A 15,035-nucleotide genomic window follows, 5' to 3' on the forward strand; every position below is an offset into this window, starting at 1 on the left:
TTTCTTTTTTCTTTTTTTTTGCTTGTCCTCCAGGCTAGAGTGTGCAGGGGCGCAATCCCGGCTCACTGCAACCTCTGCCTCCCGGGTTCAAGTGATTCTCCTGCCTCAGCCTCTCAAGTAGCTGGAACTACAGGCACCCGCCACCATGCCTGGCTAATTTTTGGAATTTTAGTACAGACGGGGTTTCGCCATGTTGGCCAGGCTGGTCTCGAACTCCTGACCTCAAGTGATCCACCCGTCTTGGCCTCCCAAAGTGCTGAGATTACAGGCGTGAGCCGCCACGCCCAGCCAGAAAGTTCTGTCTTTTCTTGAGGTGAGAGCTGCTCCCTAAATTTCCAATCACTGTGCCTGGTTTTTCCCTCTAGAAGTACTAATATATTCTTCTACGTTGAAGATCTTTAAATAACTAAAGAGCTCTAAGGGCAATCTTCTAATTTTTGCCTTTTCCAGGCAAAAATCTCATCACTTCTTGCAACACTCTCTGTGGGACACACTCCAGTTTGTCAACATCTTTTAAAATGAGACTCCTGGAAGAAAACATGGCTCCAGACAGGATCTAATCAGGACAGTGTAAAATGGAGCCATTCCTTTCCCTGATCTGAGCATTTAACCTCAATCAATGCAGCGTAGGTTTCCATTAGCTTTCTGGGCAGCCAATCCGCAGAGTGTTCATACTGCATCTGCTGCCAGTTCGATGCCTCTGTCTGTGCCACGTTAATTGCTTTCAGGTTAACTCTTTCCTGTCCTGCGCTCTTGCAGTTGGGATTTCTTCATGCAAGCCGTGGACTTTCCTTGTGTCTCCATAATATCTCATCCTGTTGGTGTTAGTCCAGTCCCTCAACATATTATAAAATACAGATCTTTTCTTCTTTTTCTTTTGAGGTGGAGTTTTGCTCTTGTTGCCCAGGATGGAGTGCAGTGGTGCTATCTCGGCTCACTGTAACCTCCGCCTCCCAGGTTCAAGCAATTCTCCTGCCTCAGCCTCCCGAGTAGCTGGGATTACAGGCAGGTGCCACCACACTGGCTAATTTTTGTATTTTTAGTAGAGACGGGGTTTACCATGTTGGCCAGGCTGGTCTTGAACTCTGTTGCCCAGGCTGGAGTGCAGTGGCACGATCTTAGCTCACTGCAAGCTCTGCTTCCCGGGTTCATGCCCTTCCCCTGCCTCAGCCTCCCGAGTAGCTGGGACTACAGGCGCCCACCACCACACCCGGCTAATTTATTTTTGTATTTTTAGTAGAGACGGGGTTTCACCGTGTTAGCCAGGATGGTCTCAATCTCCTGACCTCGTGATCCGCCCGTCTCGGCCTCCCAAAGTGCTGGGATTACAGGTGTGAGCCACCGGGCCCGGCCTTGACTTCCTTTTTAGATTTTGCAGGAGGGAATGGATTGAGTGAAGGAGGAACCCCACATGGTCTACTCTGTCTACACAGCATTTATGACCGTGCGATATTTTTCTTTTTCTTTTCTTTTTACCTATAGTTTCTTATTGGAAAAAGATATTCTTTTCTTGTTGACTGTTGCTCCCCGACGGAAATGTGAGCTCCACGAAAGAAGAGTCCTGGCTGCCTAGCCCTCCTCTGTATCGCTGTTACCTAGAACAGTGCTTGGTACCTGTGAAGAGTGTCAGACAGATGAGATCAATAATTAAAGGATGGTTCCATGTATGGCACAGACAACCTAGCACTTTTTTTTTTTTTTTTTTTTTTTTTTGAGACGGAGTCTCACTCTGTCGCCCAGGCTGGAGTGCAGTGGCCGGATCTCAGCTCACTGCAAGCTCCGCCTCCCGGGTTCCCGCCATTCTCCTGCCTCAGCCTCCCGAGTAGCTGGGACTACAGGCGCCGCCACCTCGCCCGGCTAGTTTTTTGTATTTTTTAGTAGAGACGGGGTTTCACCGTGTTAACCAGGATGGTCTCGATCTCCTGACCTCGTGATCCACCCGTCTCGGCCTCCCAAAGTGCTGGGATTACAGGCTTGAGCCACCGCGCCCGGCCAACCTAGCATTTTTAAAAGATTATTTTAAAAAAGGTAAATTCTGAGCAACGCTCACTCTAGATGTGGAGGTAGTCACATTCAAATTATAAGAAAAAATTGGCCGGGCGCGGTGGCTCAAGCCTGTAATCCCAGCACTTTGGGAGGCCTAGACGGGCGGATCACGAGGTCAGGAGATCGAGACCATCCTGGCTAACACAGTGAAACCCCGTCTCTACTAAAAAATACAAAAAACTAGCCGGGCGAGGTGGCGGGCGCCTGTAGTCCCAGCTACTCCGGAGGCTGAGGCAGGAGAATGGCGTGAACCCGGGAGGCGGAGCTTGCAGTGAGCTGAGATCCGGCCACAGCACTCCAGCCTGGGCGACAGAGCGAGACTCCGTCTCCAGAAAGAAAGAAAAAAAAAAAAAAAAAAGAAAGAAAAGAAAAAATTGCGGCCAGGCGTGGTGGCTCACACCTGTAATCCCAACACTGTGGGAGGCCGAGGCAGGTGGTTCACTTGTGGTCAGGAGTTCAAGACCAGCCTTACCCTCCTCTAATCCCAGCTACTCAGCAGGCTGAGGCAGGAGAATTGCTTGAACCCGGGAGCGGGGATTTCGGTGAGCCGAGATCGCTCCACTGCACTCCAGCCTGGGCAACAGAGCGAGATACCATCTCAAGAAAACAAACAAACAAAAAAAGGATAAGAAATAGAAAAAGAAAAAATTGCTAATACCCAGTGCCAAGCCAGAGCTACCTTTTGATAAATTAAAAAACAAATACTGCCCTCTGATGGTAGTAGTTTTTTAATTTTTAATTTTAGCAGCAATAAACATCCTCATTTCCTGAATACCAAAGTATGGCTGCCCACAGTGGTAGAGCCGTTGGGAGGGACGTGAAGATGCACGATGTGCTTTGCCATCTGTGTCCAGGACGATTCCCTCAGCTGCCACCCACTACACACCCACACACCCGCACATCTGCACACCCGCACACCCTACACACACGCACACCCACACATCTGCACACCCGCACACCCCACACACACGCACACCCCACCCCCCACACACCCCTGCACACCGGCACACCCACACACCCCACACACACAAATACCGCACACCCCACACACCCACACACCCCCCACACCCCACACACCCACACACTACACACTCACACCCGCACACCTGCACACCCTACACGCCCACACACCCCCTACACATGCACACCCCACACACATACACACTACACACCCACACACCACACACACCCATACACCCACCCACTGCACACCCACATGCCCACACACCACACACCCGCACATCTACACACCCCACACACCCACACACCCCACACCCCACACACACGCATACCCCACACCCCACACACCCACACACCCTCACACCCACACACTACACACACCCATACACCCACCCACTGCACACCCACATGCCCACACACCACACACCTGCACATCTGCACACCCCACACACCCACACACCCCACACCCCACACACACACATACCCCACACCCCACACACCCACACACCCTCACACCCACACACCCTCACACCCACACACCCCACACACCCACACACTACACACCCACACACCACACACACCCATACACCAATCCACTGCACACCCACATGCCCACACACTACACAGCCACACACCACACACCCGCACATCTGCACACCCGCACACCTCACACACACGCACACCCCACCGCCCACACACCCCATACACATGCATACCCCACACCCCACACACCCACACACCCTCACACCCACACATCCACACACCCCACACACCCACACACGACACACCCACACACCACACACACCCATAAACCCACCCACTGCACACCGACATGCCCACACACTACACAGCCATACACCACACACCTGCACAGCCGCACACCCCACACCCCACACACCCACACACCCACAAACCCACACACCCACACACCCCACACCCACACACCCACCCCCCACACACCCCCACACCCACACCCACACACCCCACACCCACACACCCACACACCCATGCACCCACACACCCCACACACCACGCACCCACACACCCCACACACCCCCCCACACACCCACGCCCCCCCCACACACCCCACACCCCACACGCACACACCCACACACCCCAACCTTCCAACTACATTGCAATTCTCTCAGCTACCACTCACACACCCCAACCTTTCCAACTACCTTGCAGTTCTCTCAGCTACCACTCACACACCCCACCCTTCCAACTACCTTGCAGTTCTCTCAGCTACCACTCACACACCCCAACCTTTCCAACTACATTGCAGTTCTCTCAGCTACCACTCACACACCCCAACCTTTCCAACTATGTTGCAATTCTCTCAGCTATCACCCACACACCCCAACCTTCCAACTAGGTTGCAATTCTCTCAGCTACCACCCACACACCCTACCCTTCCAACTACACTGCAATTCTCTTAGCTACTACCCACACACCCCAACCTTCCAACTAGATTGCTGCCCCTGGCCTCTTTTTTTTTTTTTTTTTTTTGAGACGGAGTTTCACTCTGTCGCCCAGGTTGAAGTGCAGTGGCGCAGTCTTGGCTTGCTGCAACCTCCGCCTCCCGAATTCAAGTGCTTCTCCTGCCTCAGCCTCCTGAGTAGCTGGGATTACAGGGGCGCACCACAATGCCCGGTTAATTTTGTAGTTTTAGTAGAGATGGGGTTTCACCATGTTGGTCAGGCTGGTCTCGAGCTCCTGACTTCAGATGATCCGCTCGCCTCAGCCTCCCAAAGTGCTGGGATTACAGGCGTGAGCCACCGCACCTGGCCCTAGGCTGTCTTACATAGAAATTCTAGAACCCCACTGATTAACTTGGCAGTGCTAGTGTAGGCCTGTCCAGACGCAGTGTCAGGAAGATAGTGACACAGCTTGCTTACTTGTGCCAGCTGGGATCCAGAGGCAGGTAACCCCGTCTGGCTTCTCAACTTGACCTCTTCTTTTTTTTTGCCTCCAATTTGCTGCTCTTTCCTGCTTCCATTCTACCTGTCAGCTCCTCTCATAGGTAGAAATGTGGAAAATGTAAAATATGTTAGTCCGTGCATCAATAGCATACCCCAAAAGGGGGGTTGGGTGTGGTATCTCATGCCTGGAATCTCAGCACTTTGGCAGACCAAAGCAGGTGGATTACCTGAGCTCAGGAGTTTGAGACCAGCCTGGCCAACATGGTGAAACTCCATTTCTACTAAAAATACAAAAATTAGCTGGGCGTGGTGGTGTGTGCCTGTAGTCCCAGCTATTTGGGAGGCTGAGGCAGGAGAATCACTTGAACCTGGGAGGTGGAAGTTGCAATGAGCTGAGATTGTGCCACTGCACTCCAGCCTGGGCAACAGAGTGAGACTCTGCCTCAAAAAACAAAACAAAACAAAAAACAAAAGCATCCAAGCATGCCCCAAAGGCTAAAATGTTTTTTTAAGTTTATTATTTATTTATTTTTGAGACAAGGTGTTGCTCTGTCACCCAGGCTGGAGTGCAATGACTCAATCTCAGTTCCCTGCAGCCTCCACTTCCCAGGCTCAAGCGATCCTCCCACCTCAGCCTCCCTCGTAGCTGAGACCGCAGGTGCACACCGTCACATCCAGCTAATTTTTTTGTATTTTTTGCAGAGATGAGGTCTCACTTTTTGCCCAGGCTGGTCTTGAACTCCTGGACTCACCTGATCCTCCTGCCTCAGCCTCCCGAAGTGCTGGGACTGCAGGCATTAGCCACTGCAGCTGGCCCTGAAAAGATGTTCATCTCTTTATCATACAGGCTATCAGTGCCAAAGTATAATTTTCAAAATTCAAAAAAAAAATTCCCATATAAATAGAAAATGAATCCGTGTTTAAGACTTATTAACCCATTGGTGAAGCAGACCAGTAAGATGTAAAGCTAGTTCAAAGAGTATTTACAGGCATTCACAAAGGGAAGTTAAAATAAGACTGTTAGTTCAGATATAAAAGTGGTTAATGGACTGGACACAGTGGCTCACAACTGTAATCTTTTGGGAGGCAGAGGCGGGCGGATTACTTCAGGTTAGGAGCTCGAGACCAGGCTGGCCAACGTAGTGAAATCCCGTCTGTACTAAAAATACAAAAATTAGCGGTCGTGGTGGTGCACACTTGTAATCCCAGCTACTTGGGAGGCTGAGGCGGGAGGATCGCTTGAGTCCAGGAGGCAGAGGCTGCAGTGAGCTGGCATCCAGCCACTGCACTGTATTCTGGGCAACGGAGTGAGACGCTGTCTCAAGGGGGAAATGCCCTCTAGTGAAATGAACTATAACTTTCACAGTTATCTTTTTTACTGGGCAGAAATCTTCAAGTTAATATGTAGCTGCACCATGTCTGGGCTCTAATCAAATAGTCAACAGCAAAGTCAAACAGTTCCATTGTTCTAGAAAATTAAATAACCCTTGTGCAAGCTTTTAAATAATGCCCCGGTATGACACTGAAAAGACAAGTGGCCCTGATTTTTGCCTTATTGTAAGTTTTGGATAGTTTGGGAGAGTTAACACAAGTTTATGTATTCTTCAACCTCTTACCTTCTTCTATTAGTCTTTCCCTGTTTTGGAGTGTGTTAGTACTTCTCAAATTAAACAGTGGATATGAAAAACATAAAATGTAAATCTCTCAAAACTTCTTTTGTTACTAGTTGACAATTCTAATTTCAGGGTGGCGAGAAAAAAGGAAAAGTAAGGGAAGAGATTAAAAGTTTTGAGTTAGGCTGGGCGCGGTGGCTCATGCCGGTAATCCCAGCACTTTGGGAGGCCGAGGAGGGCAGATCACGCGGTCAAGATATCAAGACCATCCTAACCAGCCAGTTTTTTGTATTTTTGGTAGAGATGGGGTTTCTCCATGGTGGTCAGGCTGGTCTCCAGCTCCTGACCACAGGTGATCCCCTCGCCTCAGCCTCCCAAAGTGCTGGGATTACAGGCGTGAGCCACTGCGCCCAGCCTAACCTTCCTAATCTTTTATCACTTCTCTCCTCTGTATTTTTTTTTTTCCTAAACATCTACTATAATTCCATCTTCTTACATTTTCTTCTTCAAATTGTTGGTGCAGTTGCCAAAACTGTAGTAAGCATTTTGTACCCACCCAAGTGACATTAGGATCTGGCTGATTTTATTCTCCCTTTTGCCGCTCATCAATGTTTCCAGGATCTTTCAACATCTAAGCTGTTGCTCCTTGAGACTCCTTGATTTCACATGACTCTATAACTTTCTTGATTTCCTGTACTTCCGTCTCTATCTTTCTTGGTTTGGAACGTGCAGAGGCCGGATCTCATTAGCACCAGGGCTTATAAACTTCCGAGATCTCTTAACTCAGCATTCCCCTTCTCTGACCCAATTGCTTTATCTGTTTTCTCCCAAGCAAACCTGACACAACTTGCTAAATCTGTCCTGGTGCAATGAGTCAGTCCCTATCATTTTAGTCACTGCCTCCTGGCTCCACAGGACTCTATTCAGCTTTAGATTCCAAGGTCCACTGCTTTGCGCTGCCCTTGCCAGTTTCCTGGCCTTCCTCAATCCCTTATGCCTGCTCTGTCCACTGTATCAATTTCTTCCCAGAGGTCTCCGGGCCTATTCTTGAGACACAGTTGGTTCATATTGTGTCCAGAGATGGAAGAGGCTAATGGAAAAGGCTTATTCTCTTGTTAACGGAATTTTTTGCTGCAAGAAACAGAAAAATACCAATTTAAATTGTTTTTTTATTTATTTGTTTATTTATTTATTTATTGGGACGTTCTTGCTCTGTCTCCACGCTGGAGTGCAATGGCGCGATCTGGGATCACTGCGACTCCACCGCCCAGGTTCAAGTGATTCTCCTGCCTCAGTCTCCTGAGTAGGTGGGACTACAGGCATGCTCCAATATGCCCAGCCAATTTTTGTATTTTTAGTAGAGACGGGGTTTCACCATGTTGGCCAAGCTGGTCTCGAACTCTTGACCTAAGGTGATCCGCCTGCCTTGGCCTCCCAAAGTGCCGGGATTACAGGTGTGAGCCACTGTGTCTGGCCTAAATTGGTTTTTAAAATGTGAAATTTGACAGGTTGCAATGGCTCACGCCTGTAATCCCAGCACTTTGGGAGGCCGAGGTGGGCAGATCACAAGGTCAGGAGTTCCAGACCAACCAGGCCAACATAGTGAAATCCCGTCTCTACTAAAAATACAAAATTTCTGGGTGTGGCGGTGGGTGCCTATAATCCCAGCTACTTGGGAGGCTGAGGCAGGAGAATTGCTTGAACCCGGGAGGCGGAGGTTGCAGTGAGCTGAGATTGTACTACTGCACTCCAGCCTGGGCAACAGAGCAAGACTCCGTCTCAATCAGTCAATCAATCAATCAAATGGGAAATTTGTTATTTCATATTACAAGGTAGGACAGCCTCCATGTGCAGTGTATCAGGGCTCTGTATCCTTCTTTCTGTGATTCTCTTTGTTCTGCCCTCATTAATAATGACTGTCATCCTCAGCTGGCAACAAAACGACCACAGTATTTCCCGATACCACATTCAGACACAATCACGTCTAGAGAAGAGGGGCCTTTTCTTTTCTCCCACAAATACAGAACACCTTTCTACCATTGATCTCAGCCAGAAGGCAGAGAAGAAATCTAGAACATCTTTCTCACAAGTCCTTGTAGACGCTTTCACATCTCATTGGTCAGAACCAGGTAATGGGTCCATCTCTGAACAAATCATAGACAATGGAATGGGATCACTGGTATTTATGATTCTTTTTTTTTTTTTTTTTTTTTTGAGACGGAGTCTCGCACTGTGTCACCCAGGCTGGAGTGCAGTGGCGCGATCTCGGCTCACTGCAAGCTCCGCCTCCCAGGTTCACGCCATTCTCCTGCCTCATCCTCCGAGTAGCTGGGACTACAGGCGCCCTCTACCACGCCCGGCTAGTTTTTTTTGTATTTTTAGTAGAGACGGGGTTTCACCGTGTTAGCCAGGATGGTCTTGATCTCCTGACCTCGTGATCCACCCGCCTCGGCCTCCCAAAGTGCTGGGATTACAGGCTTGAGCCACCGCGCCTGGCCTATGATTCATTTTTAAATTTTATTCTTTATTTCTTTTTTTTTGAGACAGAGTTTCACTCTTGTTGCCCAGGCTGGAGTGCAATGGCACGATCTCGGCTCACTGCATCCTCCGTCTCCTGGGTTCAAGTGATTCTCCTGCCTCAGCTTCCCGAGTATCTGGGATTACAGGCACCTGCCACCACGCCTGGCTAATTTTGTATTTTTAGTAGAGACGGGGTTTCTCCATGTTGGCCAGGCTGGTCTCGAACTCCCAACCTCAGGTGATCTGCCCACCTCAGCCTCCCAAAGTGCTAGGATTATAAGTGTGAGCCACGGCACCCGGCCTATTGTTTCTTTTAGAGACAGGGTCATTCTGTCACCCACGCTGGAGTACAGTGGCATCATCATAGCTCACTGCGGCCTTGAACTCCTGGCTCAAGCAATTCCTCCTTCCCCAGCCTCCCAAGTAGTTGGAACTACAGGTGTGCACTATCATGCCTGGCTAATTTTTTAAAATTTCTGTAGAGATGGATGGGGGGCACCCTCACTATGTTGCCCAGGCTGGTCTTGAACTCCAGGTCCTCAAGCAATCCTCTCCCCTCGGTTTCTCAAAGTGCTGGGATTACAGGCATGAGCATACTACACCCAGAGATTTATTTAGATCAGTCAGGATTTGCCTCTGGATCTGGGACTTGTGTGAGAGGCTTATACTTGAACAACAAAATTGGATTTCTGCAGGCAATAAAGGAGATTAAGGATGTTGAGTAGGTAATCAGCAGTATCTGCTATAGTGTGAAATGGTGGACCATTGAGAGGAAGACTTCATAAATACTTTTGAGCTTGAAGGTCCCTAATTTAACCATTAACGGTCTCTTGTAAATGTGACCATGGGAAGTTCTTTTATTAGTTTGTCAGTTGTTTTTTCAGGGGAGATGGTGAGGATGGGGGAGATTCTCTTTAATTTGTAACTCCTGGCCAGGTGCGGTGGCTCATGCCTGGAATCCCAGCCCTTTGGGAGGCCGAGGCCGGCGGATCACAAGGTCAGGAGTTTGAGATCAGCCTGACTAGTATGGTGAAACCACGTCTCTATTAAAAATACAAAATTGGCCGGGCGCGGTGGCTCAAGCCTGTAATCCCAGCACTTTGGGAGGCCGAGACGGGCGGATCACGAGGCCAGGAGATCGAGAGACGATCCCGGCTAACACGGTGAAACCCCGTCTCTACTAAAAAATACAAAAAAACTAGCCGGGCGAGGTGGCGGGCGCCTGTAGTCCCAGCTACTCGGGAGGCTGAGGCAGGAGAACGGCGTAAACCCGGGAGGCGGAGCTTGCAGTGAGCTGAGATCCGGCCACTGCACTCCAGCCTGGGTGACAGAGCAAGACTCCGTCTCAAAAAAAAAAAAAAAAAAAAAAAAAAAAAAAAAAAAATACAAAATTAACTGGGCGCAGTGGTTCATGCCTGGAATCCCAGCACTTTGGGAGGCCCAGGCAGGTGAATCACTTGAGGTTAGGAGTTCGATATTAGCCTGACCAACATGGTGAAACCACATCTCTACTAAAAATACAAAAATTAGCCAGGCGTGGTGGCGGGTGCCTGTAATCAATTCCAGCTACTCAGGAGGCTGAGGCCGGAGAATCACTGAACCTGGGAGGTGGAGGTTGCAATGAGCCAAGATCTCACCACTGTACTCCAGCCTGGGTGACAAAGTTAGATTCCATCTCAAAAAAAAAATTGTAACTCCTGGATTATCCATTTTTGTTTGACACCCCCAGAATATACTTTCTCCATCTATGTTGAACATATCCAATCTTAGCCTTCCATCTGAAAAAAGGTCCTCTGCTCACCTGCTCTTTTCATCCTAACTACTCCCTCTCTCCTATGCTTCTTCCCGTCTCGCTCTAATCCCATGGCTCTGGTTGCACCATTTAGGGGAAAACAGAAATCGTTTAACCTCAACCAGCTCTTCGCATCATAAACTGGCCTGACCATAACTACATCAGTCTTTTGTCTTGTTCTTCCTTCTCCTTGAAAGCTGTCTGTTTCCAGACATCCTGGGGAGTTTCCACAGAGTAAATACTCAAAAGTGTTTACTGAATAAATGCATTTATTCTGTCCCTTCTCCAGCCTTTTTCAACCTCCACCTTTGTGTGGGCGCAAGGAAGTTTTACATGTATCTTTGGTCCCCCTTGCTCAGTCTTAAAACAACGGTCTGCAGACATTTGTTTCCTATTTTTTAACAGCTTTATCGAGACATAATTTATATAGCTCAATATATGCCATAACATTTACCTGTTTTTAAGTGCACAAATCAATTACAGTTAATTTATAGAACTGTGAAAACAAGACACAATCCAGTTTTAAAGTGTTTGCATCAACTCCCAAAATATCATCTCCCATCCCCACCTGCAGTCAGTTCCCATCCTCAGCCCCAGGCAGCCATAATTAGTTCCCATCCTCAGCCCCAGGCAGCCGTAATCAATTCCCAGCCTCAGCCCCAGGCAGCCGTAATCAATTCCCAGCCTCAGCCCCAGGCAGCCGTAATCAATTCCCAGCCTCAGCCCCAGGCAGCCGTAATCAATTCCCAGCCTCAGCCCCAGGCAGCCGTAATCAATTCCCAGCCTCAGCCCCAGGCAGCCGTAATCAATTCCCAGCCTCAGCCCCAGGCAGCCGTAATCAATTCCCAGCCTCAGCCCCAGGCAGCCGTAATCAATTCCCAGCCTCAGCCCCAGGCAGCCGTAATCAATTCCCAGCCTCAGCCCCAGGCAGCCGTAATCAATTCCCAGCCTCAGTCCCAGGCAGCCGTCATCTTCTTTCTGTCTCTATAGAGCTGCCTTAAAAAAAAAAACAATAATAATAATAATAATTCATGGCCGGGCGCGGTGGCTCACGCCTGTAATCCCAGCACTTTGGGATGCCGAGGCAGGCGGATCACGAGGTCAGGAGATCGAGACCATCCTGGCTAACACGGTGAAACCCCGTCTCTACTAAAATACAAAAATTAGCCAGGCGCGGTGGCGGCGCCTGTAGTCCGAGCTACTCGGGAGGCTGAGGCAGGAGAATGGCGTGAACACGGGAGGCGGAGCTTGCAGTGAGCCCAGATCGCGCCACCGCGCTCCAGCCTGGGCGGCAGAGCGAGACTCGTCTCAAAAAGAAAAAACAAAACGCGAATTGGGAAGTGTGCTGCAGATGATAATGACATCATTAAAAGGTAACTATTTGATGCATGTGGGAATTTAGTATATGAGAAAGATGATATTTTTTTTTTTTTTTTTTTTTTTTTGAGAAAGAGTCTTGCTCTGTCGCCCAGGCTGGGGTGCAGTGGCCGGATCTCAGCTCACTGCAAGCTCCGCCTCCCGGGTAAGATGATATTTCAAATCAATAATCTTGACAGGGCGCGGTGGCTGCCCTTTGGGAGGCCCAGGCCGAGGCGGGTGAATCACCTGAGGTCAGGAGTTTGAGACCAGCCTGGCCAACATGGCGAAACCGTCTCTACCAAAAATACAGGCGTGGTGGCGGCGCCTGTAGTCCCAGCTACTGGAGAGGCTGAGGCAGGAGAATCGCTTGAACCTGGGAGGCAGAGCTTGCAGTGAGCCGAGATCGTGTCACTACACTCCAGCCTGGGCAACAGAGTGAGTCTCCATCTCAAAAAAAAAAAAAAATCTTGTGGGGAATGTTTTTCTACATATGACAAAAGGTGCAGATGTGTAGAGGAAAATATTCATACATTTTACCACATTAAAACATTCTACCTGGAAAAAATATCAAACTTTTTAAAATGACAAGGTGGAAATATTTGCAACTTATATCATAGACTAAGGACTAATTTCCTTAATAAACAACTTTAATAAACCTGTAAGGAAAAGACCAGCAACCCACCAAAAAAATGAACAAAGTACTTAAGTTATTTAATAAAAAATGGCTCTTGGCTGTGTGTGGTGGCTCACGCCTGTAATCCCAGCAATTTGGGAGTCCAAGGTGGGCAGATCATGAGGTCAAGAGATCGAGACCATCCTGGCCAACCAACATGATGAAGCCCCGTCTCTACTAAAAATACAAAAATTAGCCTGACATGGTGGTGTATGCCTGTAGTCCCAGCTACTCAGGCAGCTGAGGTGGGAGAATTGCTTGAATCCAGGGGGTGGAGGTTGCAGGGAGCTGAGATTGTGCCACTGCACTCCGGCCTGGCGACAGAGACTCAGTCTTTTTTTTTTTTTTTTTTTTTTTTGAGACGGAGTCTCGCTCTGCTGCCCAGGCTGGAGTGCAGTGGCCGGGATCTGATCTCACTGCAAGCTCCGCCTCCTGGGTTCACGCCATTCTCCTGCCTCAGCCTCCCGAGTAGCTGGGATTACAGGCGCCCGCCACCTCGCCCGGCTAGTTTTTTGTATTTTTAGTAGAGACGGGGTTTCACCATGTTAGCCAGGATGGTCTCGATCTCCTGACCTTGTGATCCGCCCGTCTCGGCCTCCCAAAGTGCTGGGATTACAGGCTTAAGCCACCGCGCCCGGCCTGAGACTCAGTCTTTAAAAAAAAAAAAAAGGCTCTTAAATGTATGATACTCAGACCCCCTCAAAATAAGAGAAATGCAAATCAAAACTATGAGATACCACTTTTATATTACAAAATTGGCAAAACTTGAAAAGTTTGTAACATTCTCCATTGATGAGTATATGGGGGAAGTGGGGGTACTCAAATGTATTGCTGATAGTTTAAGTTGGTACAACCTTCATAGTAAGTACTACGCATTGGTAAAACGCACTCCAACCTCATCTCCTACCGTTTCTTCTCTTGCACAATTTGTATTAGCCACATTGCTCCTCCTCAAACATGCAAGGCACACTCCAGCCCCAGGGTAGTGCACTTACCTTTCCCTGCTAATCCTGAAATGCATACCAATTTTCCCTTACCTCCTTCAGGCCTTTGCTCATCACATGATCTAAAACAGTGGCTCCCATCCCCTCTATCATTCTCTTTTTCACCCTGTTTTCTTTTGAGCACTTATCATCTGATGACACTATTCTATGCATTTATGTCTCTGCTCCCCAACTGTAAACCCAGGACTTTGTTGTATATACTGCTGTAACCCAAACTCCAGAACAGTACAGGCTTAGAATGTAGTAGGTGCTCATTATCTACAAATACTTAATGAATGAATGGATGAAGGTCCATTGAAGACAACTTAGCATCTATTAAAACTTAGAATGCACATACTTAGTAATTCCCCTTTAGGCATTTATCTAATAGATATCCTTGCATATGTGCAAAACAGAGAATGTACAAGGTTATTTCCTGTAGCACTGTTTGTAGTCATGAAAGGAGAAAACAACCTGAGGACAATTTTTTGGGGGGGGGATGGGATTTCACTCTTGTTGCTCAGGATGGAGTGAAATGGTGTGACCTTGGCTCACTGCAACCTCCACCTCCCGGGTTCAAGTGATTCTCCTGCCTCAGCCTCCCGAGTAGCTGGGATTACAGGCATGCACCACCACACCTGGCTAATTTTGCATTTTTAGTAGAGATGGGGTTTCTCCATGTTGGTCAGGCTGGTCTCGAACTCCTGACCTCAGGTGATCCGCCCGCCTTGGCCTCCCAAAGTCCTGGGATTATAGGTGTGAGCCACCGTGCCCAGCAACCCAAGGACAAATTTTAAAATAAGTTACCTATAGCCAGGCGCAGTGGCTCGTCTGTAATCCTAGCACTTTGGTAGGCTGAGGCGGATCACTTGAGCCCAGGAGCTCGAGACCAGCCTGGGCAACATGGTGAAACCCTGTCTCTACAAAAAATACAGAAATTAGCCAGGTGTGGTGACAGGCACCTGTATTCTCAGCTACTTGGGAGGCTGAGGGGGGAGACTCACTTGAGCCCAGGAGGTTGAAGCTGTGGTGAGCCGTGATCATGCCACTGCACTCCAGCCTGGGTGAGAGTGAGACCCTGTCTCAAATAAAAAATAAACTACCTATATCTATACAACAGAATAAAGGAATACTATGTAGATATGGAAAAATCTCTAATTCAGAAAA

General features: G+C 48.7%; 1 protein-coding gene across 2 annotated transcripts in view; it reads left to right on the top strand.

The window, feature by feature from the left end:
• The first annotated feature begins 12,081 nt into the window (after window positions 1-12,081).
• Window positions 12,082-15,035, top strand: part of LOC105470783 (phosphatidylinositol glycan anchor biosynthesis class X) — a 34,510-nt gene continuing 31,556 nt past the window's right edge. Inside the window, exon 1 of one of the 2 annotated variants that reach the window (XM_071090579.1) lies at window positions 12,082-12,226. In XM_071090579.1, coding sequence (XP_070946680.1) covers window positions 12,205-12,226 — 22 coding nt within the window. In that variant the 5' untranslated portion in view covers window positions 12,082-12,204. The remainder of the gene's footprint in view (window positions 12,227-15,035) is intronic. The other variant, XM_071090578.1, reaches the window with a different exon arrangement.

This window comes from Macaca nemestrina, chromosome 2, assembly GCF_043159975.1.
Source record: "Macaca nemestrina isolate mMacNem1 chromosome 2, mMacNem.hap1, whole genome shotgun sequence".
Lineage (NCBI taxonomy): Eukaryota > Metazoa > Chordata > Mammalia > Primates > Cercopithecidae > Macaca > Macaca nemestrina.